The 23599-nt window shown below is 39.4% G+C and overlaps 1 protein-coding gene across 2 annotated transcripts in view; it reads left to right on the top strand.

The window, feature by feature from the left end:
* Nucleotides 1-100: 100 nt before the first annotated feature.
* Rspry1 (ring finger and SPRY domain containing 1) overlaps nt 101-23599 on the top strand; it is a 56182-nt gene continuing 32683 nt past the window's right edge. Inside the window, exons 1-4 of one of the 2 annotated variants that reach the window (XM_021169425.3) lie at nt 101-270; nt 15115-15616; nt 21903-21955; nt 22600-22712. In XM_021169425.3, coding sequence (XP_021025084.1) covers nt 15267-15616; nt 21903-21955; nt 22600-22712 — 516 coding nt within the window. In that variant the 5' untranslated portion in view covers nt 101-270; nt 15115-15266. Of the gene's footprint in view, nt 598-15114; nt 15617-21902; nt 21956-22599; nt 22713-23599 lie in introns of both variants that reach the window. The other variant, XM_021169429.3, reaches the window with a different exon arrangement.

The raw sequence follows: 23599 nt of genomic DNA, 5'->3' as shown, positions 1-23599 counted from the left end.
TTCCAGGCTGGCGGGCCGACCCGCGGGATCACGTGATACACATATTGACCGATGATTGGCTGTCTGAGAGAGAGGGCTTGCCACTGAGGAAGGGGCGTTTCCTAGGGGACTGAGGGAGGGCCCGGGCGGTGTGAAGCGGGGGTGGGCCCCTGCGCGTAATGGCAGTGCTGTGTCCCCGCGTCCATCTTTACCGCTCTCTTGGACCTGTCACAAAGGAGTCGCGCCGCTGTCGCTGTCCCCTCCCTCCGGTGGGCCCAGGAGCTAGTGCAAGTCAGTGCCACAGCCCGACCGCGCTGCTCTGGGAAACCCCTTGGGGACGTGGCCGGGGAGGGAGCTTGAGGGCTAGCGACGCCTGTGAAGGAAGGGAACAGCCGCTGAAGCCTGGGTCGGAGAGACTGGACTGGGGCCGTGGCCGTCTCTGGGCAGGGCTCTTGGAGAGGGTGGCGTTGGTCAGAGCCTGGGGAAGCAGCGGGCACGCTCTCCTCCGAGGCCCGCGCTGGAGGCGCCTGAAAGCGGTTCCTGGAAGAGGGTGTTCCCCTTTAGGGGATCTTGACTGAAGGAGGTCCTGGGGTCACCCTCCCGAGGAGACTGGCTAAGGTGAGAAGCAGGTACCTCCTGGGGAGGCTCCGGACGCGGAGGGACCCTCGTTCGGGCTCCTCGGAACCGAAGGGGCCGAGGGGCGCACGTCGTGGGCAGGGATTCCTTCTGGGGAGTTTTGCGTTGCAGTGGGAAGCCGACTTCCCCTGGGATGGTCTGGTAGTACCTTGGGGTGGAGAGTTCGACGTGAAGCGAGGCTGGGGAGAGTTCTTCGCCTTAGAGAGAGGCTGGAGGCTGGAGGCGGGAGCCAGACCTAGCGGATTCTTCTACTCTCCAGGCCTGAGCTAAATATTAAGTAAAAAAAAACCCTTGGGGAGGGCTGTCCTTTCCGTTGGAAAGCCCTAGATCGGGATGGTAAGCGGAAACGGGAATAGTCGGGGTTCTTCCCTCACTCTGGAGTCTGACCAGGTGTCCCAGAGTAAGGATTCTGCTGTCTCTGGCCTTCGCGCCAAATTGGGACAGGGGAGTCATCCCACCAGCAGCACCCCCAAGCGAGCCTCCAAATTTGACATTACTTCCTGCCGGCCCGCTGTCTGCCTCACTTTCCCTGTTCTTACAGAGGGAGACCTAGTTAGGGCTACTGGGCTGAAACTCTTGAGATTCTGTCTTGCGTAGATGTCCGAGTAAGGTTTCGTCCCCTGGAGTGATGTACTTTGAACTTTTTTAAAGTTGGCAGTGTCTGTTACCGTCTGAGTAGAGTCGTGCAGTCTCCCAGGCTCCTCTCTTAACCCATCTGCTGGTCCTTCCTTAGTTGAAGTGACTTGACATCTTAGAGTTTCTTCTGTAAAATAATCAACGCTGTGTGTGTGAAAGTAACATAGTGTAATGTATTGCTGTTGAGGAATAATGTGTTTTCTAATCTGGAAAATTGTTGATGTAAGAGATTAGCATAAATACTGGTCTTGATTACCTATAGCGCTCTGAGAACCATGTATCTGAGTGAAAAGTTAGTCTAAACCCTGCCTGCTTCCTTGACATGAAGAGGTTTCCAGGTTTTGTTTAGAGAGTTTTAATTTACTTTCCAGTTCTAATAGTGCTGGGAGGAATTAGCACTTCCTTTGAGTAGTTTTTCTTTTAAGTAGTTTGTTCTAAATATTGTAGGCTCACTTTTTCTTGTATCTGTTCTTTGGCCTTTGAATGGCTACAGGTAGTGAAGGCTAGGCAGCATCCCTCACCACTTGTAATTTGTAAATGAGCCTGTAGTTTTGTTTTGTTTTGCTTTGCTTTCCATGAATTCTGCCTTGTGGTACCTCCAGAGTAATAGCTTACAAGGCACTTTTCAGTTTTGATTTTATGTAGAGTTTGCATTTCTTGAGACCATAACTTGCTGTGTAGACCCCTGTTATTACAAGACTACAATATTAAAATAGTCACCTCTGTCAGCATGTGACACTTCAATAACTTTAGGTTAGTGGCACTTGTTAGAGCTGCATTGTTAGCACTGATGTCCCATATTTTAGGGATTTCCTTGTGGGTTGTTGTTGTTGTTGTTGTTTTGAACTAGGGTTTTTGTTATTGTCTTTTTAAAGTAGGCAAGTAGGCTTATTTGTTTTTTTTTTTTTAAGTTGACCTGAATTTCCTGTATTTTAATCTTATGTTTCCTGATTGTTTATTGGTTTTTTGTTTTACTTTCTGTGGTGGTTTTGTGAGCTTCTTGATTTCCCAAGATGCATGGTGCCCAGGGCTTCTGTTTAATATCTTTGCAAGTTTTGCTTTTTGCTGTTTGTATAAGCCCTTTATTTTTTTTTTCTAGATACAGTATTTTTAAGCTATTGATTATAGAAAGTATTCCATCATGGTCTATGCAGACTTTTTATGCTTTGTCAGCAAAATAACTTCTTTTAGTAAATATTAAGGGGAACTTGATACTTATAAATGCTTAGCATTGTATATAATAGTGTGTTGTTTTTCTGTACTGAATAGGGGAGAAACAGCTTTCTCAGTTCTAAAGTATGGTTAGCAAGTTTAGTAACAGAAACTGTTTCTGAAGTGAATTTACAACAATCTGTTTAAACTCACATGTTGAAACTAGTATTCAAGGATATTTAACCAAATAATGAAGTAATCTCTCTCTTCCTTTGAGATAGTATTTACTAAATAGTATAGTATTTTACTATATATTCCTAAGCACACCTGAAACCTGCAGTCCTCTTGTTTCAACTTCCATTTAGGTCGGGCTGTAGGTATATACTATACCCAGGTTTGTTTTTTATTTCTTGTGTTTAGAGAAAAGGTCTCCTTATATAACCCTGGCTGGCCTGGAACTCAGATCACCTGCCTCTGCCTCCAGAGTGCTGGAATTAAAGGTGTGTTTCACTATGTCCAATGAAGTGGATTTTTTTTGTTTTGTTTTCTTTTATTTATTATTATCATTCTTGTTATTAATGTTTTCTTTTTTCCATATTTTTTATTGGGTATTTATTTCAATTACATTCAGTGAAGTGGATTTTATGATTGAGAATCACCTTGAAGGTTTTAGAGTACAGTTTTTTTTTTAATACTCTAAAATCTGTGTAGCTCAAAAAATTACTAGGAGCAGGGCATGGTGGCGCACACCTTTAATCCCAGCACTTGGGAGGCAGAGGCAGGCAGATTTCTGAGTTCGAGGCCAGCCTGGTCTACAAAGTGAGCTCCAGGACAACCAGGGCTATACAGAGAAACCCTGTCTCGAAAAACCAAAAAAAAAAAAAAAAAAAAAAAAATTAGGAATTCTATAAAATCTTTTCTGCAAAACAAATTTTAAAAGAATTTTATTTAGGCTATTGGTAGTGGCCCATGCCTTTAATCCCAGTACTTGGGAAGCAGAGACAGGTAGGATCTTTGTGAGTTCTTGGACAGCCTAGTATACAGAGTGAGTTCCAGTGAGACCAGGGCTACAGAGAGAAACCCTGTCTTGAAAAAACAAAAGCAAAGGATTTTATTTTTAATATTTTAATTATGTGTGTGTAGGAAGGGGACTATGGCACATGTGCGCAGGTTCCTCCAGAAGCCAGAGGTGGTGATCTTCTGGAGCTGGAGTTTTAGGGCTTGTGAGCTTATTAGTGCCAGGAACAGAGCTTGGGGGCTCTTTACCACTGAGCCATCTCTCCAGCCCTATTAGGAATTCTTGAAGATGAGGATCTCCATTACAAAACACTATGGAAATTTTCTCTACTTTACGGTCATATCCTTGTAAAATGTAAAATTTGGGTCCTAAGTGTAAAGGGGAAGTCAGCAGGCATCACAAATGACCAACTGAACCAGTAATCAATTTCAGCCACCTCCTCCTCTTCCTCTTCTTCTTCCTCTTCCTCTTCTTCCTCCTTCCTCCTCCTCCTCCTCCTCCTCCTCCTCCTCAAGCCTTTGGCATTTTTAAGGCATCTGCCATTGGATGGATTTTTTCCTGGTATTTACATTTAAAAATTGAAAGCAGAACAGAGAGGAAGTAATGAATGCCAAAACCTGGGCCACAGCCCTTAGGAAACTTTTATAACTTTTAGTAGGATAAAAGAACTAATATTTTCTCCTCTAGTAGGAGTTACAAGCACTGGTGAGCTGCCCACCATGAGTGCTGGGTTCTCTGCAAGAGCAGGGTGCACTCTGCCACTGAGCCACCTCTCCAGATTGCCTACTTGCCTTTTTTGTCTGAGTTTTTGAGAACTAGAAAACATTTAAATAGAAAGAAATTGGTGTACTCCTAGAATTTGGTAAGGTTTTATCTCTACGTATGACTCTCTTACTGCTTGAAATTACAGTATCCAGGCATAATTTCATGAGTCCTGTACACTTCAATTAGAAAGTCTGAAATTTCTTCCTCAGCAAGTGTATTATCACTCTGTAGTTTATGTTTCAGAGCTGGTTTTTTCTTACTTCTACCTCCTAAAGAATTAAGTTTCCTCTCCCTTTGTTCACTGAATGCAGTATTCTCAGACTATGAGTCCTACTCCACCCTCCTCATGGGAAACACAACTCCTTTATTCAGTTTTTATTGCTCCATCATTGTTCATAGTTACAGATGCCGATGTACTACATATTAGTAACTTCCAAGTTAGTTTTAAGGCTTAATAAAATAATGTATTTGTTGCCCCAGACTTAAAGCAATTAGGATTTACTGCAATTGGACAGAGGAGATGACTCAGTGGGCAAACATATTTGCTCATAGACGCCTGAAGATCTGAGTTCAAATCCCCATAACCCATGTAAAACCTTGTACAGTGGGATGAATCTGTAGTCCAGTGCTCTTCAGGGAGATGGGAGGCAAAATTGATAAGGTCTTCAGAAGTTGGCTAGCCTGGTGTACAGAGAAATACTGCTTCAAACAAGATAGGAGGCAAAGACCAATGCCTAAGGTTGTCCTGGCCCTTACACATACATATAACATATGTCTGTAATCACATATGAACACATATTAACACTCACAGATTTTCTTTTTTCAACAAAAAAATTTATTGTAGTCTTAAGTACCTTTTTTTCTCTAAGGTGGTCTGTCCTGAGACACTTGGCACCAATGCAAAACTTCTCATCTATCAGGTACAGAATATGGATTCCTGCAGGATTCACAAAGGGCTTAATTTGGGAGGAGGGGTTTACAACATCCATATTGCCTCAAAATAATCTGGGTTTCCAGTTTTATCAATTTAATTTTTAAACTTTGTGTTAACCTCTCACTGTGATTTTTTTTTTTTCTTTTTTTGAGACAGGGTTTTTCTCTTATGTCGTCTTGTCTGTCCTGCAACTCCTCTGTAGACCAGGCTGGCCTCTAACTCACAGAGATCCACCTGCTTCTGCCTCCTGGGGGTGCTGGGATTAAAGGCTTGCACTACCACCTCCTGGAATGATTTTTAAATTCTCAATTTTTAAAAATTAATTTTTGTTCTCCGTGTGTGCCTGGTGTGAATGTGTGTGGATCAGAGAATGACTTTGTTCTCTCCTTCCACCCTTCCATGGATTCCAGCGATTGAACTCAGGTGGCCAGGCTTGCATGGGGGAGCGCCTTTACCCACTAGCCCTGCACCCCCAAAATTTGAGATGGTGTTGCAATGCAGTTGCTAGTGCTAAATTACAGTCTTCTAAGAACGTGCCCATACAGAGATGCGTCAGTGAGATCAGGCACTAGAAAGTGCTGGGGCCGACAACCTCCTTCTAGAGGCCCTCATGTGTTAGCCATAGACTTCGTCAGGGAGTTAAGCATGGTGTCTAGTGCTATCCTTCATCCCTAACCCCAGCGCCCTTTGCCAAGAACACAGGGACATTTTTTCATCTTGGTTCACATTTACTGAATAGTGCCATCATAATTTTTAAATGTATTTTCTGTTTTGTAAATATTTTAACTTTCTAGTTTTAAATATTTTAGAATGCATTCACCTAGGTATTTATGGCTCTGCCTATTAAAGCTGCTGGGTATACAAGTGCATACACAATCAGTTGTTTTAGACACCATTTTAAACAGGTATTATTAAAGAAGATTTTGCCATTTGTGCCACTTATGTATGTTTCCTTTTCTTGATAGCATAGAGTTTTTTCATTAGAAAAAGTTATTTTCCTTAAAACTTGTGTGTACTTGGATAATACAGCAACATGCTTCCTGTTATTGGGCCTGCTGAGGGTAAGTAAGCAAGACTATTTCATTTGTTTGTTCCCCTCTTCTGCAGCTGTCATTAGCACTTTTTAACTCAGTTCTTTCTTAGAATTTCCTTTTGGGGTATAAAGTAGTTTTTTTTTCATCCTTAAGACTCATAGAAGAATATTTACTGTTTGGTTGGTTCTTTTCATTTCTATTAGTCTGAAATTTCCTTGCTCTAGTCAAGACCTAAATTTTATTTTAATTTTTTTATATATATTTTTGTCTGTGTATATATGTGTGTAGTATGTGTGCATGTGTGTATTATGTGTTTTCATATAGCTGATCATGTGCTTGCACACGCACAAGAAAACCAGAAGTTGTCATTGTCATCCTCAATTGCTTAAGGCAGGGTCTGAATACAGAGTGTGTCTATTCAGCTAGTCTAGCTAGCCAGCTTGCTGTGGGGGGTCCCATCTGCCTCTAAAGTGCTGGGATTGATTGCAGGATGTCTGCCATGGGTGCCCACATTTATGTGGGTGATAAGGATCCAAACTCCAGTCTTCATCCTTTCACAAGTACTTTACCCATAGAATCATCTTCCCTGTCACAGGTTTTTTGTGGTTGTTGTTGTTGGATATTTTGGTTTGCTTTGGTTTGGTTTGGGTTTTCAAGACGGAGTTTCTCTGTGTAACCCTGGCTGTCCTGGACCAGCTGGGCCTCGAACTCAGAGATCTGCCTGCCTCTGTCTCTTGACTGCTGGGATTAAAGGTGTGCACCACTATATGCAGCTAGTTTTATTTTTGATTCATGTTTCAAATCCTGAAAGGTTTTGTCTTTTCTCCTTTGTAATGGGTCAGGTCAGGATTGTGTTCTATCAATCTTTCTGCCATAGTTTCACCTACTTCTTGCTATAAGTTTTGACACTAATGTTGCTGCTATTGTATTAGAATCTTTCAACATTTTAGGTGAAAATTTTCCAGGTACTCTTTCAGTTCAGAGAGATGACCTAATTTTTTCCAAAGATGTTCTTTCTTAAACCAACCTCAGCACATAAGAGGAGAATCATCCTGTGCTTGTCCTAGCCACTTGAAGGTTACAGTCTAGGGCATAATAGTCCCCTGTATAACCTAAGTCTCAAATGCTCAGCACTACTATGACACAATTTTGGATTCTTGAGTCATGTGAAAAATACCTTATCAAGGCTGCCCTTCCTTCTGGGTGTAAAATGAAATTCCAATCAAATACAATCAGCTCTTGATATGCAAGGGAGATTGGCTCCTCAGGTCTCCTATAGATACCAGAATTTATAGATGCTCAGCGCCCTTATATAAGATGGCATAATATTTGCATATAACCTACATGCCCCTTCTCTGTAACTTGTACATGTTTAGCACATTCAATTCTTAGTTTTGTCAATTTGACACAATCCAGAGCCACTCCGGTGTCCTTGAGGGACTGTCCAGATTAAGTGGGTCAGTGGAAATGGCTGTGGGTAACTTTATTATGTGCAAAGACCTAGCCTATAAGTAGGTGGCACCATTCTTTGGGTTTGGGGGAAAGTGAGCTGCCATGGATTTATATATCCATTGCTATGTGTTCCTGATGTGATATGACTAATTTCCTCAAGATCCTAGCTCTGTGATGTCCTTGCTGTGATGGACTAGCATGAACTGTAAGCTGAAATAAATCTTTTCTCCCCCAGCTTGCTTTTGCTGGGGTATTTTTTTCTCAGCAACAGGAAGAAAATGCTTTTTTTTTTTTTTTTTTTATCTGTAGTTAGTGGACCCTAGTGTCTGCAGGGCCCATGGAGCTGGAGGGCTTCTGAGGCTTTGCCTCTTCTCCTCCAACAAAACAACAAATGCTTTAGACCTTAAACTAAATAATTAAAAAATCTTTAGAAACTAGTTTGGAGAGATTGCTCAGTGGTTAAAAGCATTGGCTTCTCTTTCAGAGGACCTGGATTCAATTCCCAGCACCTACATAGTGGCTCGCAGCCATCTGGAACTCTCTTCTTCTGGCCTCTGATACAGACACATGCAGGCAAAGCACCCATACACATAAAATAAAACAAAATAATCAAAAACAAACAAAAACTTTAGGTACCTTCTGTTTCAGCCTGGCATGTATGCTGTCAAAATAATATCTGCATTTCTTATTACAGCACTAAATCATCAGTCTTGTTAGTTAGTTTTCCTCCACCTAACCTCAATAATTAATAAAGAAGTCTTGCTTTTTAAAAAAAAAACTTATTTCTGGGTAATGTTTCCCATATTTTTCTTTTCCTCTGTGGTTACTGCAAGTACCCTGCTGGAAATGTACCCTACCTTGACAGAGTTTGAAGACACTGATATATGTGTTTGACAAAACTCAGCATTTAGATACTTAAGGTTTGCATGATATATAAATTTAGCTTCTAAAAAACATTGAGGTCTAACTAGTGATAGGTATGCTGAGTTATGGGGGCAGTGGTTACTCTAAAGTATACAGCTAACTTCAAAATACATGTTTGCAAGATGTAGATGGCTTGCTAAGGATATAATGGACAAATTTGTAATAAAACAAATACAAAATGTGAATTGTAGACTAAGTGGTTATATAGTGGTTATATATAGATACTCACTGTTTATAGTGAATTAGTTCCTTTTGCTCTATGCTTGAAAGTTTTCATCATAAAATGTTGGTTGAGGACAATAAAAGATGATACCAGAAGCTACTGTTTGAGACATACTGTATTGAGAGAAAATCCAAAAACATTTTCTAATGAGAGAAAAATCACTGGGACAATATATAACTTGACCTTGCATGCTGTTTGGTTTAGCCTCGAGGGTAAAGGGCTAAAGACCACCTTATATCTTGTAACACTGTTTTGGAATGACGAGGTGTTTTAGACCTGATGACTTGTTTTCTGTTCTTATGATCATTCATTTAACCAGCATACATTCCCATTCCTGACAGCATGCATAATCCTGAAGTCTTCTCAGGGGAAAGGAAGGTCTTAATCAGTGATGAGCTCAATAACTAAATGCAAGCAAGTATTTGAAGAGATGAATCACTAATTCCTGAACCATTTGTTAGAGAGGGTTAGACCAGTTGGCTAAAACCTCTGGGGGTGGGGGGTGAGAGTAGAGGATTGTGGTGGGTTGTTGTTGTTGTTGTTGTTGTTGTTTTCTGGCAGTGAGACAGTGAATACCGGACTCACATGAAATTTACAAAGATCTACTGAGTTTGTTGGTTTCTCTTTTTCTTTTTCTCAGAGGAATTTTGAAAACTTTAAATGCTATATTGTCTATAATCTTGCAGCAAAATGGTAGTTAAGAGTGATGGTTTAAGTTGTTGCCATTAAGATGGCGAGAAAGATCTACTAAGCACTGGTATTCAGTAATAAGAGTTCTTTTTGATTCAGTTGAGGCTTGCCCCAGTCACAGATACAATAGTTGTTTGTGTTTGTGTTTGGTTTTAAAATTGACTTCATGAGATAATGGTGAGAAGACAATGTTGAAATTTATAGGCATTAAAAAATGTATTGCCTTTATATAATCTCATCTCAACTCTGGATAATAGTACCCATAAATAGGCTACAATGCTTCATATGGTATATTTAATGGAAAATACTATATGGAACTATTTTTATTGTTTTTCATCCAATTGTTTTTTAAGTGTGTCATTATGAAATTTTCATAATGCAGACTTGAGCCCTTTCTTACACAATTTTGTAGTTATGACAGTTTTCTAATGACTATTTTCACTGTCATCTCCAAACATTCAAAAATAATGTTAATTTTTCTGGAAAGGAATATTGACATATTTGCTCTCACGAGAGTCACCATTTAGTATTTAGTTTATCTGATAATTCATTCAGTAGATGGCAGGTTCTGTGGTAGGTACTAATAGTGATTTCCAGACTTGGCTGCCATCAGAACCACCTAGGGAGCTTTTAAGTAGTCACAGGCGTGGGCTGCATCCTGGAAAGCATTTTGACTCTGGAGTTATTATGAGGTAATAATTGTTCCTTCTTCCCTCTTGTAAAGTGTATCATGGTCAGATTCCTTGGAGGGAGTGCCAGTGAGTATAGCAGAACTGAGACTTGTACCCAGGGCTGTCTGATTGTGATGTCCATGTACTGTGCTTGTGCTGTAGGTGGCCCCTGGTGGCCTGTGTAAAATATGTAGCTGAGGGTACTGTCTTCAAACAGTGGTCTTTGGGGAGATAACACATTTTCTTTAAAGGCAAAACAAAGTTGTTTGAAGTGTAATGGTTTAGCCTTAGTAGCCAAACAATAAGTAGGCAGAACTTCCTTCCTATGGAAATATGTCTCGAGTAGCTTCTAAGAAAGAAGCTAAGCAGTTGTAATACTGAAGGAATCTGAAGGAATTTATACTTTGCATATGCATGTACCATGGCTATAAGCCTAAAGAATATGGCCATTTCATGAATTTTTTAGGCTAACTGCTCTTCTCTTTTCTTTGTATGTTTCATGAGTGATGAATACTGTATAACACTTCATGGCTCCTACCACCTACCTCACACCTGGTCATTACAGCTTTATGCTAAGAAAAAGTCTCTAGCTGGTGTAGTGGTGTACACTTTTAATTCTAGCATTTGGGAGGCAGAGGCAGGAGGATCTCTGAGTTTGAGGCCAGCCTGAGTTCCAGAACAGCCAAAGCTACATAGTGAGAACTGCTTTGAAAAAATAAAAACAAAATAAAGAAAAGGAAAGAAAGAAAAGTGTTAAAATCTCTAGTGTTAAAATCATTGAAACTTTAAAAAAAAATTCATTTCACTAGGCTGGTAGCATTATGCCCATGATCAAAGCTACTTGGAGGCTGGGCAGGAGGATCACTTGAGCCAGGAGTTCGATGCCAAATTGGGTATGGACATCTTAGTGAGATTCTTAAAAATAATAAAAAATAAAAAAAACAAAACCCTACACTGCCTACCCCACCCAACCCCCCAAAAATATATCCTGCCTAACAAACTTATAGTAAACATCATTTTCGGGGATATTTAAGGAAATAGCTCTTGGGAGACATTGACCCAAAGTATACTTGACTTCAAATTCAGAAATGGAAAAGAAAAAAAAAAAAACTTTAATTTTCCCCTTGTCACTTCAAACTTAGATTTTAAAAATATTTGCATGTGTGGAATATCTCCTAATCACTTTGAAATTATAAAAATTATTGAAATTTTTAAAAATTTACATTAAGGAAGTAATCTATATTTATGCAAGCCTTAGGAAATAGTTTTAGGTAGAATGAACTCTAAGATTTGAGATGCAGTAAGCTGCCTTCATCACAGGCACTTTTGACATTGTTTTTTCTCTTTAAAGATTTATTTATTGTTATATGTGTTTACCTGCACGAGTTTGTGTGCACCGTGTAACTTGCAGGAACTCTTGGAAACCAGGCTTCAAGGAACTGGAGTTGCAGGTAGTTGTGAGCAGCTGTGTGCGCGCTGGGAACCAAACATGGCCCCTCTGGGAGAGCAGTAGCAGCTCTTAACCTTCAGCCCATTTCGCCTGCCCCTTAATATTGTTCTTGTAAATTATGCTAAATAACTTTATGTCTGATGCTATCAAACTGTAATTTTATAGGACTTGTTCTGTCTCCTTCAGGTCTTTGTTTCCTGGACTTAAGCTTACTTTGACATTCTGAGATCATTTTAAAGAACACATGTGTTGAATCATCTTGGACCACTCTCTTCCAACATCCCAAAATGCTAATAGATCTAGCAACAGATGTTTATACTATAATGTATAAAAAAACAAACAAAAAACAAATAAAACAACTAGCTTTTAAAAAGTTAAAGTTTCTTTATGTCTTTTCTTCCTGCCTGCCTTTCTTCCCTTCCTCCCTCCCTTCCTGCCTTTCTTCCTTCTTTCCTTCGTCTACCCCTCCCTCCCTTCCTTCCTTCCTTCCTTTTTTTCAAGGAAGGGTTTTTCTGTATAGCCCTGGCTTTCCTGGAACTCACTGTAGACCAGGCTGCCTCTACCTAAGTGCTGGAATTAAAGATACATGCCACCATTATCCTGCTAACTGAAGTATATTTCTATAAATTGGTAAGGTAGCTCTGTGTATATTGCATAGGAAGTTACTGAGCTTGGTATCTCACACTAGTAACCCAGCATTCAGGAGGCACATGAAAGAGGATTGCTGCAAGTCCAGGCCAGCCCAACCTGCATGCTGAATTTAAACTGGCCTGAGCTACAGAGATGCTGTCCAAAAAAAAAAAAAAAAAAAAAAAAAAAAAATCCAAAGAATTAGCATTTGTAGCTTCAGATAGAAAGGAAAAACTAATTTTCGAGTGCCTAATAATTGGTATAAAAGCAAGCAGATGTGTAACAAAGGTCATTAGACAAGAAGAGCCAAACATGTGTGCATTCAAACTCACACATGTAAGAGTCTTGCTATATAATCCACAATGACCTTTAAAAACTCATAATCCTCCTGCTTCAGCCTCCTGATTGCTAGAATTTGCAAGTATGTGCTACTAGGCCTAGCATAGAGCATGTGTTCTTAAATGTCACTAGGTCTTTTTCAGAAATCAGCATAGTTAATAAATAAATATTAATATTTATAAATATATAACATATATTTATATATTATTTGTATATTATATTCATTATTTATAAAGATATTGTCATTTATATGTATGTTATATTTATATATTTACAGATATATTTTATATTATATAATATTTATATAAAATGACTATATAAATATATATAAACAAAATTTATAAATCTTTTAACTGTGTAAAGTTATTTCTTGTTTCTTTCTCTGTTCTTTAAGCACAGAAAACTCTTGATTATCTCTTCTCTGGAGGAGGAATTATGCCCTGGCCTTCAGAATAATAGGAATGTTATGCAACTTTTTCTGGGTTTAGTATGTGTTTTATGTTAAAAAAATCCATTTCCAGCTGAGTCCTTATGTCATGTTCTTACCTATATATTCAGTACATCCTTTTTAAATACAAGCTTCAAATTTTAGAGGCAGCCACATTGGTTTGAGGGAAACAGCCTGAGGGCAGTAATATCTCTCTATTCCCATACTTCCATTCTCCTCTGGTACTTTGTGAAATTATGTACACCAGTGTGTGTGTGTGTGTGTGTGTGTGTGTGTGTGTGTGTATACATTACAAGTTGCCTGCCCTAGATTTTTTTTAACCTCTAATAAAATGCTCTCAAACCTTAAAGAAAAAAAATTCTCATCTTTTGTTTTTGTTTTTGTTTTATTTTTCCCGAAACAGGACTTCTCTGTGTAGCCCTGGCTGTTCTGGAACTTGATCTGTAGACCAGGCTGGCCTCAAACTCAGAGATCTACCTGTCTCGGCTTCCTAAATCTTGGGATTAAAGGGGTGTGCCACCACACCCAGCCTTTTGTTGGGGTTTTTATTTTGTTTTGTTTTTACTTTTAGCTATCATCCTTTTTTCTGTCTCCTACTTCCAAGTCTTTTTTTCCAGAACCTAAGCACATGTTCTCAGATCAATGAAGAGCTATTTCTATCATTTATGATGGTAAGCGCACTGTGTGGGATGAAACTAACCATCTATGGGCTCACTGAGACTGTGCCTTCCTCCATGGGCTCACTGAGACTGTGCCTTCCTCCATGGGCTCACTGAGACTGTGCCTTCCTCCATGGGCTCACTGAGACTGTGCCTTCCCTGTTTTTATCCTTCTAGTCCCAGCCCTGGTGCTTGGTAAAAAGTGCTTAGAATGTTTTCAGGCAGAGATAACCAGTATATTTTACTCTTAACTTTGTAGCAACAGACTAATCATTGTAAAGAATGTAACATTTCGTTATGAATTCACAATCTTCTAAACAGTCTTGCTTATGTAATAGAAAAATTTTGTCTACAACCACTTGCATGATTTCTATAAATATTCTCATTCTCTCTCCCTCTCCTTCCTCCCCCCTTCTCTGAGTTTGTGTGTGTGTGTGTGAGTGTGTGTATGCGTGTGTTACATGTGCATATTCCCTCTGAGTATGTAGAGGCCAGAACAGAATATGGGATGTCTTTCTCTATTGTTCTTTATTTTACTTTCTTGAGATAGAATCTTTTACTGAACCAGAAGCTGGCCATCTTAGCTAGTCTGGCTCTTTGGGATCTACTAGGATCTGGCTCCCAATGCTGTGTTGCAAGCACATACTGCCCTGACCAATCTTTTATGTGAGTGCTAGAGATCTGAACTTGGGTCTTACCTACTGAGCCATTTCTCCAGCCTTGACTTCTGTACATTCTTGAGTGATCCTCCTTTAAAAATCAGTATAGTTTCCATCATTTCAGAGAAACATTCTTTTATTATTAGACAGCAGCTATGATATTAGTATCATAACTTTTTCAACAACAGACATCTGTAATTAGATATTTTATTTGAAACATATTAAATTGTCCCATATGTTTAAATAAAGGATATGATTCATTTTTTAATCACAGAAGGAGCCTTTGAAAATGTTCCACAAATTTGCCAAATGTATTTCTGTAGAGATAAGAACTACATACATGTTTTTAAAACATTGATTAGAACTCCTATGGCTTATAAGGATATGGTTTAGCAATCAAGTTTATAATGTAATGACTGATAAAAAGGAGTTGTTGGTGCTGGTAAGATGGCTTAGTAGGTGAAGTACTTTCTGTGCAAGTCTGGTGACCTGAATTCAGTGCCCAGGACCCACATGATTAGGAGAGTACTGACTTCTGAACATTTTCCTATGGCCTCCTTATGATGCCGTAGCATGGACTTTTTAATATCCACACACGTCATACACATACTGAACAATCTTTTTTTTTTTAATCTAAAAGGAACTGTTGTTGTTAGTTCTGTTATCCAAAGATATCTTTACATTGGGAACCTATAAGGATATCCAAGGGTGATTATTCACTGTAATCTGAATGCCATTGAAACCACACCAGCAATTTGAGTGATTGAATAGTCAAGACCTTCTGTTAATTTCCTTTCTCTTTTCCTCTCTTGTAGAACTGCCAGTGTATGGCCAGCATTCCCAGTGGTTGATAATGTTGGAAATGAGCTGCTTGACCTTCTCCAGCATTCAGTTGTTAAAAATGAATAGAATGCAAGTTCAATTCCACAGTATGAAAACAGTACTCGGAAAATTGAAAACTATCTAAATGATTGTCTTTGGTTGGGCTGTGTTCTTAGCAAGCAGAAGCCTTGGTCAGGGTCTGCTGTTGACTCTTGAGGAGCACATAGCCCACCTATTGGGGACTACAGGTGCCACTACTACTATGGGTAATTCCTGCATCTGCCGAGATGACAGTGGAGCAGAAGACAATGTTGACACCCACCAGCAACAGGCTGAGAACAGTGCAGTCCCTACTGCTGATAGTAGGAGCCAACCTCGGGACCCTGTCCGGCCTCCAAGAAGAGGCCGAGGACCTCATGAGCCAAGGAGAAAGAAACAAAATGTGGATGGGTTAGTGCTGGACACACTGGCGGTAATACGGACTCTTGTAGATAAGTAAGTATCTGACTTACTGTCGACTCCAGTGTCCAGTGTCATGGAAAGTGTTCTGCCAGGAACCACCGCTTTTGGACTCCTTCCATTCATTTAGGATATATTTTCCAAGCCTTGTGCTCATAGGCCAAGAGAGAATACTTATTTCTTCTCTGATAGTGGAGTAAATAAGGTTTGATATTTTTACTTGCTATCATCTACTCCTGTCTGGAAAATTTTGAACAGTTCTGTACAGAAGACTTGGATTTAATTTTCTGATTGAAAATATGATCTTAATGAGGGAGTACAGTAACTATGGAGTGAGTCTGTATTAATTACTTGCTTAAGTAGGAAATAAGGAAGCGTTTTCTTGAAGATTAATTACTATGTTTGCCTATTTGTTCTGCTGACCATATATTCAAGATGAGTAGTCTTACCAAGAGTATCTTACCAAGAGTATGGCCTGTAACTTCTGTAGGCAATTAAGGACAGTGGGCAACAAAAGTTTAACCTCTCCTATTTTATTATTTCTTGTTTAACCTGTTAGATCCATTTGGGGAAATTGTAAGTTGAAACGACAGGGCACACCTGGGCCTGTGTTCTCTTTCTCCTGCTTTGTTTAAAACAAAATCTCGGTTTGAATGGCAGTGAAATTAAAGGGTTTTGCTCAGACTGAAAAAATTCCAGTGTAAGGTTATTTAATAAGTGCATAAATTTTAGACCATGATGGACCTAGATTCAGATTTTGGCCCATTACTAATTTTATGACATTCAGCAAGGTACTTTTCTAATCCTTTTTTTAATAAGAATTTTTATTCTTGTGTTACTTGTATAAATGGTCTAGTGGGGTGCTTTATATAAAAAAAGAAGGAAAAAGAAATGCTCAAGACATAGCAGTCATTTTATAAAGTTCTTTTTACTTTATACCCTGCTAGGAAATTTATAGTATTTAATATTCACATTAATAAAAGTACAGGTTTTTTTTGTCCTCTAAAACTGGTAAGAAAAGAACTCTTGTAAACCTAAAGTATACAAACAAAGCCTTAGAGCTATATTAGCCTCTTCTGCTCAATACTGAAGTATTTGTTGATCTCCAAGAATAATAATTTTGGGGGTTAGTGATATTTCCCAGTGGCTAGAGTACTTGCCTAATATCCATGTAGCGCTTTACCAGGTCCAACCTCCAGTAACAAACACACAAAAGAATCTTTCTTTAAAAAAGTCATCCTTCATCCTACAGAATTATAATGGAAAAGTATCCTTTCCAAACAAGGAAGGAAACCACAACATTAATTAGGCACATTGAGATATTAGGTGCAGAGTAGAAGTGCCCCACCATTGAACTTATCACCATTGCTTTTTGTATTTGTTAATGTTAAGTTACCCCTGCTGACCTTGACCTTAGAATGTAGCCCAAGCAGAGCCTGAACTTGCAATCCTTTTGTCTTAGCCTCTAGAGTAGCTGGGATTACAGGTATGACCAAGCTTTATAGTTTAATTTTATTATATTTTATTATTGTTTTTCTATTTTTGTATGATATGTGAATATACATGTGTGTGCACATGAAGTCATGTGTATGAGTGTAGGCATATGCTTGCTATAGATATAGGTGAGGTGGTCAGAGGACAGCCCTAGTTATTTGTCCTCACATTCTACCTTGATTGAGACCTGTCTCTTTTGTTGTTCTCACTGCCAGAACCAGGTTAGCTAGCCTGCAGACTCAAGGACTTCTATCTCTGCCTCTCATCTTACTGTAGAACTGTGGGACTGCAGACTTGCATTATTGCACCAGACTTTTAGGTGGGTTATCTAGGGAGTCAAAATCAGGTCCTCACACTTCTGCTTTAACCACAGAGCTATCTTCCCAGTCTTGTGGCTTGATTTCAGAAGATACTAAAGGATAATTTATAACTTAGAAAGCTTTTAAAATTGTTAAGCTGAAATATGACCAAGAACTATGAAGGACAGGGCAAAGGGATGTAGCAAGAACATATCTAAATCTGTTACAGATGCAAACGTGGCAGTTACCAAATAGTCTTCTCTTGACTGCTTACTCCAGAAGGAATGCAACTGAGAGGAGAAGGCAGCAGGCCCCAGTGCCATAGTGGAGAGGTGCTATGGAAGAGTTTTTTATGCTGTCAGTGTCTAGTTCTCTACAGCTTCATTTGAAATAAATTGCCTAATTGCAGCATGCCTTTATACCCAGCTTTCTTGTTGTTGTGACTGTTTAATTGTAATCCTTTGTATTTTGTTCTTTAGTTCTGAAAAATTCTCTGTCATTTTTTAAAAAATATTTTTGGTGTTCAGTATTTGGTATTGGAATCCTTCAATATTTTTCCCCATGTGTATATGCCCCCTGCTCCCTTTTTGAGAGAGTCTTGGCATGTAGCGTAAGCTGACCTCAAACTTAGGATTTCCTCCTGCCTTGACCTTCTGAATGCCAGAGGACAGGCATGCACGTGTTCTCATCTAATGCATTCAGTTTCTCTTTATCCATATTTGGATTTTTTTTCATGTTTGCTTCTTGGTTTTGTTTGGCTCTTTTGTTTTTGTTTTTGTTTGTTCAAGTCAGGGTTTCTCTAGTTGCCTTGGCTGTCTTGGAACTCTTTCTGTAGATCAGGCTGGCCTCCAACTTAAAAGCATGCACTGCCACCACCACCTACCTCACATCCTTCTTATAGGTGTTCCTGCAAATATATTTATTTTAAAGTTCTCTTATTTGCATATTTTGAGTGGTGACTCAGATTGTTAGTGACCAGATTCCTCTGTTGCCTCTCTTTTCTGAGACAAGGTCTCACTGTGTCGGCCAGACTGGCCACAGTCTGAGATCTTCCTGCTTCAGCCTCTTAAACTGCTCAATTACAGGCAAATATCATCATCATACAGCTGCAGATTCCTTCCGAGTTTTTCCTCACTTTTATATATGCCTTTATGCCGTGCATGCTCAAAGGGGCTAGCATGTTCCCCCAGTCTCCAAGTAAACCTTATTGAAACTCTGTAAATAGCTAAGGCCCGCAGCATAAGTTTTGTTTTGCCGAGTTTTAAATAGGTCACTGGAGACTTGTACTTTATTTATCCCACTTGTAGCTCAGATTGTCATCTTTCTTTCTTTTAAATAATTTATTTATCTTGTTTTATGTGGATGGGTATTTTGCCTTTATGTGCGGAGCATGTACCACATCCATGCCTGGTGTGATGGATCCCTTGGAACTGGAGTTACAGATAGTTGTGAGCTGCCATGTGGGTCCTGAGAATTGAACCCAGGTCTTCTAGAGGAGCAGCCTCTTAACAGAAGAGCCATCTGTCCTGCTCCTGTCCATCTAACTTTCTTAACTCCTTTTCTTGAGAGGGATCTGTTCCCTAGATGTACTTTGTGCAAGTTCCTCACCCTTCCATAGATGAAGTTTTTTTGTCCTATTACCTAGCTGAGCTGAGCATCCCCAGTCCTCCATCCAGTTCCCAACCTACAGCTCAGTGATCCTCTGGCTTACTTTCCATCTGCCATGAGAAGTGTCTGCTCTGTTTGTGCTTCTTGGGACATTTATCTTCTTTGGGCACAGGGATGTCTTTGTAGTCATTGCGTACCTCATAGAATTACAATACTCCTCTTCCTTGTTGTTTGCTATCTCTGTTGCATTCTACCATTTTTCTCTTCTTCCTTAATTTTATCTTCTGTATCACCCACCATATCAGTAGATAATCAGTTGTTCTCGTGGTCCAGTTTCAAGCTTAGGTTTGCTTGCATCTGTATTGATAATCTATAGAGAAAGGTTTGGGGTTGGGTTTTTAAATGTACATAATTATACAAACCTTTAAATTTTTTTTCATTCAATATTATGCTTGAGGCCATATGTAAATCTACAACTGCTTCTGGCTGCTACAGAGTATTATTGCTTTATATGCTTGAAAGTCTTGAAAATACCATGTTTTGTCATATTTTCATATGGTAATAGGTACTTAAGCAAATAGTCTGATAAATAGCAAGAATGTGCACTGATATAGATATATGCAAAAGTTTCTCTAAAGCTGTTAGGTGTATGCATATTTGACTTTATTATTGACATATTATTCTTTGAGAATGTATACAATAGTTATATTGTTTTTTATTTTTCTTTCTTTCTCCCTCCCTTCCTCTCTCTCTCTCTTTCTTTCTCTCTTTCTTTCTTTCTTTCTTTCTTTCTTTCTTTCTTTCTTTCTTTCTTTCTTTCTTTCTCTTTTTCTTTCTTTCTTTCTTTCTTTCTTTCTTTCTTTCTTTCTTTCTTTCTTTCTTTCTCTCTCTCTCTCTCTCTCTCTCTTTCTTTCTTCCTTCCTTCCTTCCTCCCTTCCTTCCTTCCTTCCTTTCTCTTTTGAGACAGGAGCTTCTGTCTCTATATGTAACTCAGGCTGGCCTTTAACTCAGGATCCTTTGTTTCAGCCTCCTAAGTACTGATATTACAGGCATGTGCTACCATGCTCCACCTAAAACATGTGTATCCGTGTCTGAGTGTGGAGTGTGTGTGTGTGTATTGGTGCTCCTGGGACATGAGGTACATGTAGAAGTCAGAGAATAACTTTGGGAGTCTCCTGTTATAAAATCTGAGAGTGGAACTCAGGTCATCAGGTTTGCTCAGCAGACAACTTTACCCTCTGAGCAATCTCACTGGTCCTAAAACATCTTTTAAATAATAATTAACTCATCTTGTGAATGGACACGGGAGTATGCCAAACAATAAGGACCTAATGAGCACTGAGAGGAACACACTACTGCCATATCTCAAAGTCATTCTAAGCATTAGATGAAGTAAAACAGTAGGTTTTATGTTTGTTTGCTTGTTTTTTCCATAGTAGGAAACAGAAATCTGGAGCTGTAGAGATGGCTTAGTGGTCAGCTGCTCACTGCACAGCATGAGGACCATTACCTATCAAGCTGAGCAACCCGAGTTCTGAGTCCCCAGCACCATGCAAAAGCAGGTGCATCTATAGTCCAGCACTGGGGGAGTGCAGACAGGTGGCTCCCAGAGTGTTCACTGGCCATCCAGTATAGCTGCAATAGGCTCCATGTTCAGTGAGAGACAGTGCCTGCCTGAAAATTAAGGTGGAGAGTGATAGAGGACATTGACCTTTGCCTACACACACACACACACACACACACACACACACACACACACACACACACTTGCACACTTGACCACACAACACAGTAAGGAAACAGAAATCCATAACTCATAAACTAAAAGTGAGTCTTTAAGCAATTTGAAATACCATTGTTTGGTAAATAACAGCAGTGAAGCTTCCCTGAACCCCCTCTTTAGAATTCCTGGGTGACTGTGAAAACCCATTAACACATTTAGTTGCTTTTTAGAGGCATTATTAAATAATTCCATTTGCTACATTTTTGTATTCTTCTATTACCATTTTACGAAGTTTAAACAAATAGTGATATTGTTTCAGAATAAGTCTTCTTTTTTTTTTTTTTTTTTTTTTTTTTTTTAGGTTTTTCGAGACAGGGTTTCTCTGTATAGCCCTGGCTGTCCTGGCACTCACTTTGTAGACCAGGCTGGCCTCGAACTCAGAAATCCGCCTGCCTCTGCCTCCCGAGTGCTGGGATTAAAGGCGTGCGCCACCACGCCCGGCCAGAATAAGTCTTCTAAGTGCAGAATAAGTCTTCTAAGTGCAGTGTAAGTGCAGAATAAGTCTTCTAAGTGCAGTGTATCTGTAGGTGCTCGATTCCTTAAGTCCTCAGTGGAGTTGCCATCTCCCATCCTACCACCTCTTTAAGGTAAGTGTAAGGGAGATACTGTTGGCATTCCTGTTGCCTGTCAGCTGGCACCAGGCCTTGAGAAATAACACTGAGAACTCTAGTCCCCAGTTTGAGTACTGTGCTTTCACCTCAGGTCACAGAGTGGGTCATGTGTGACTCTCCCTGCTCCTGTTGCATGGGAGCCGTCAAGAGTTAGGGAAGGGCTGGTGAGATGGCTCAGTGGGTAAGAGCACCCGATAGCTCTTAGCTCTTCCAAAGGTCCGGAGTTCAAATCCCAGCAACCACATGGTGGCTCACAACCATCCGTAATAATCTGATGCCCTTTTCTGGTGTGTACTTACATATAATAAATAAATAAATAAATCTTAAAAAAAAAAAAGAGTTAGGGAAAAAGAACATAGGGCATCTGGTTGCTCTTCCAGTTGTAGCTATGGCTGCCTCCTCCATCTCTTTCTTTACCATTCATTCACGTTGATTTCTTCTGTCTGTTTCTGCTCATACTTCCAATTTAACTTTTATTTGGAATTACCACTTACCTAAGTATAATGTTTTGAATGTTTGTTTTTCAGTGATCAGGAACCTCCTTATTCAATGATTACATTACATGAAATGGCAGAAACAGGTATTTTAATTTTTTTTATTTTTAATACTTCCTGATGAATTAATAACAATGAAAAGTGTATGGCCAGCTTTTTGAAAATAGAAGATCTCAAAACTGCCCATATGTAATATAGAAAAGGTCCTGGCTGTATGGAAATTTCCTGTGAAAGTGTAACAGGTACCATACAACACATCCTCAGTATTGACCTGCACGTCTCAGTGATGTTGTATCTCATTTGAAATTAGGAGATAAGAAAATTTATTTTATTGATGGGTCTTTTGACTGGACTTGTTTTTGAGTGGGGAGGATACTTGTTTGTCCTTTAGCACCCTACAAATGTATCCTTCTAAATTAGAGCCAAGTGCTGGCTTTACTCAATTAATTCCTTTATGACAAATGAGATGTTCAAATCTATTTTAATCATTATCTGAAAATCCAGGCCATAGCTTAGATTTTCTCCAAATAAAGATGCCCTCGAGTCGTTAGACACCTGTAACAGAGTTTTGGCTCCATCGTGATGACTAGAGCTTTATGGCTATACTTGTGTCATCTTCTAGTTTCTTAAAGCCCCAGCATAAAGGCCTAAAGTGTTTGTAAGTCCTTTTTATGTATTCATGTTTCTAAAGTAGCGATTCCATTATATAATCTTCTTGGTTTACCCTTAGATGAAGGATGGTTGGATGTTGTCCAGTCTTTAATTAGAGTTATTCCATTGGAAGATCCATTGGGACCAGCTGTTATAACCTTGTTACTAGACGAATGTCCATTGCCCACTAAAGTAAGTTAAACTGATCTTTATGGAACTGTCATGAATGTCATCTGTGAACAGGACAAATGATCACTGAAGCATTTGATGTACTCTATGTACTTGAGATCTGCTTTATTGAATAGTAACATGAACATTTTTATTACTAATGAAGTGTTATATCCTCTATCAATAGGTTTTAGTTTAACATTTTTAATGTTTAAAGTAGAGGACTGGAGAGATGGCTCAGCAGCTAAGAGCACTGAATGCTCTTCCAGAGGTCCTGAGTTCAATTCCCAGCAACCACATGGTGGCTCACAACTATCTTAATGGAGATTCAATGCCCTCTTCTGGTGCGTCTGAAGTCAGTGACAGTATACTCACATACATGAAATAAATAGATCTTAAAGTAGAAACATTTGCATTTGTGAGGACAGTCTTCATTTGAAAACTAGAAGAAAATGAACTGATTTTATCTGAGCAACTTGCTTATAACAAAGATTTTCTGTTACTAGGAATAGTGCTGTGCTGAAAGCTTGAGTCTCACTCAAGCACTTAGAAGTCCATAGCCTAGCTTAGGCTCTAACTAGGACACAGATTTTTTTTTTTAAGATTTATTTTTATTTCTTTGAGTATGTCTCAGACACACCACAAGAGGGCATCAAATCTCATTACTGATGGTTGTTGGCTACCATGTAGTTGCTGGGAATTGAACTCAGGACCTCTGGAAGAGCAGTCAGTACTTTTAACCACTGAGCCATCTCTCCAACCTTAGGACACAGATATTAAACTTTCATTGCTTTGCCCTCTGCCTTCATCAGGCAGGCTGCTTCCATGCATACATTTTGCTTTGCTTTGCTTTGCTTTGCTTTGCTTTGCTTTGCTTTGCTTTGCTTTGCTTTGCTTTGCTTTGCTTGTAA

Source organism: Mus caroli, unplaced genomic scaffold (assembly GCF_978045245.1).
Source record: "Mus caroli unplaced genomic scaffold, Mus_caroli_1 scaffold_10, whole genome shotgun sequence".
In the NCBI taxonomy this organism is placed as follows: domain Eukaryota; kingdom Metazoa; phylum Chordata; class Mammalia; order Rodentia; family Muridae; genus Mus; species Mus caroli.
This window is presented reverse-complemented; position numbering and strand designations above follow the sequence as displayed.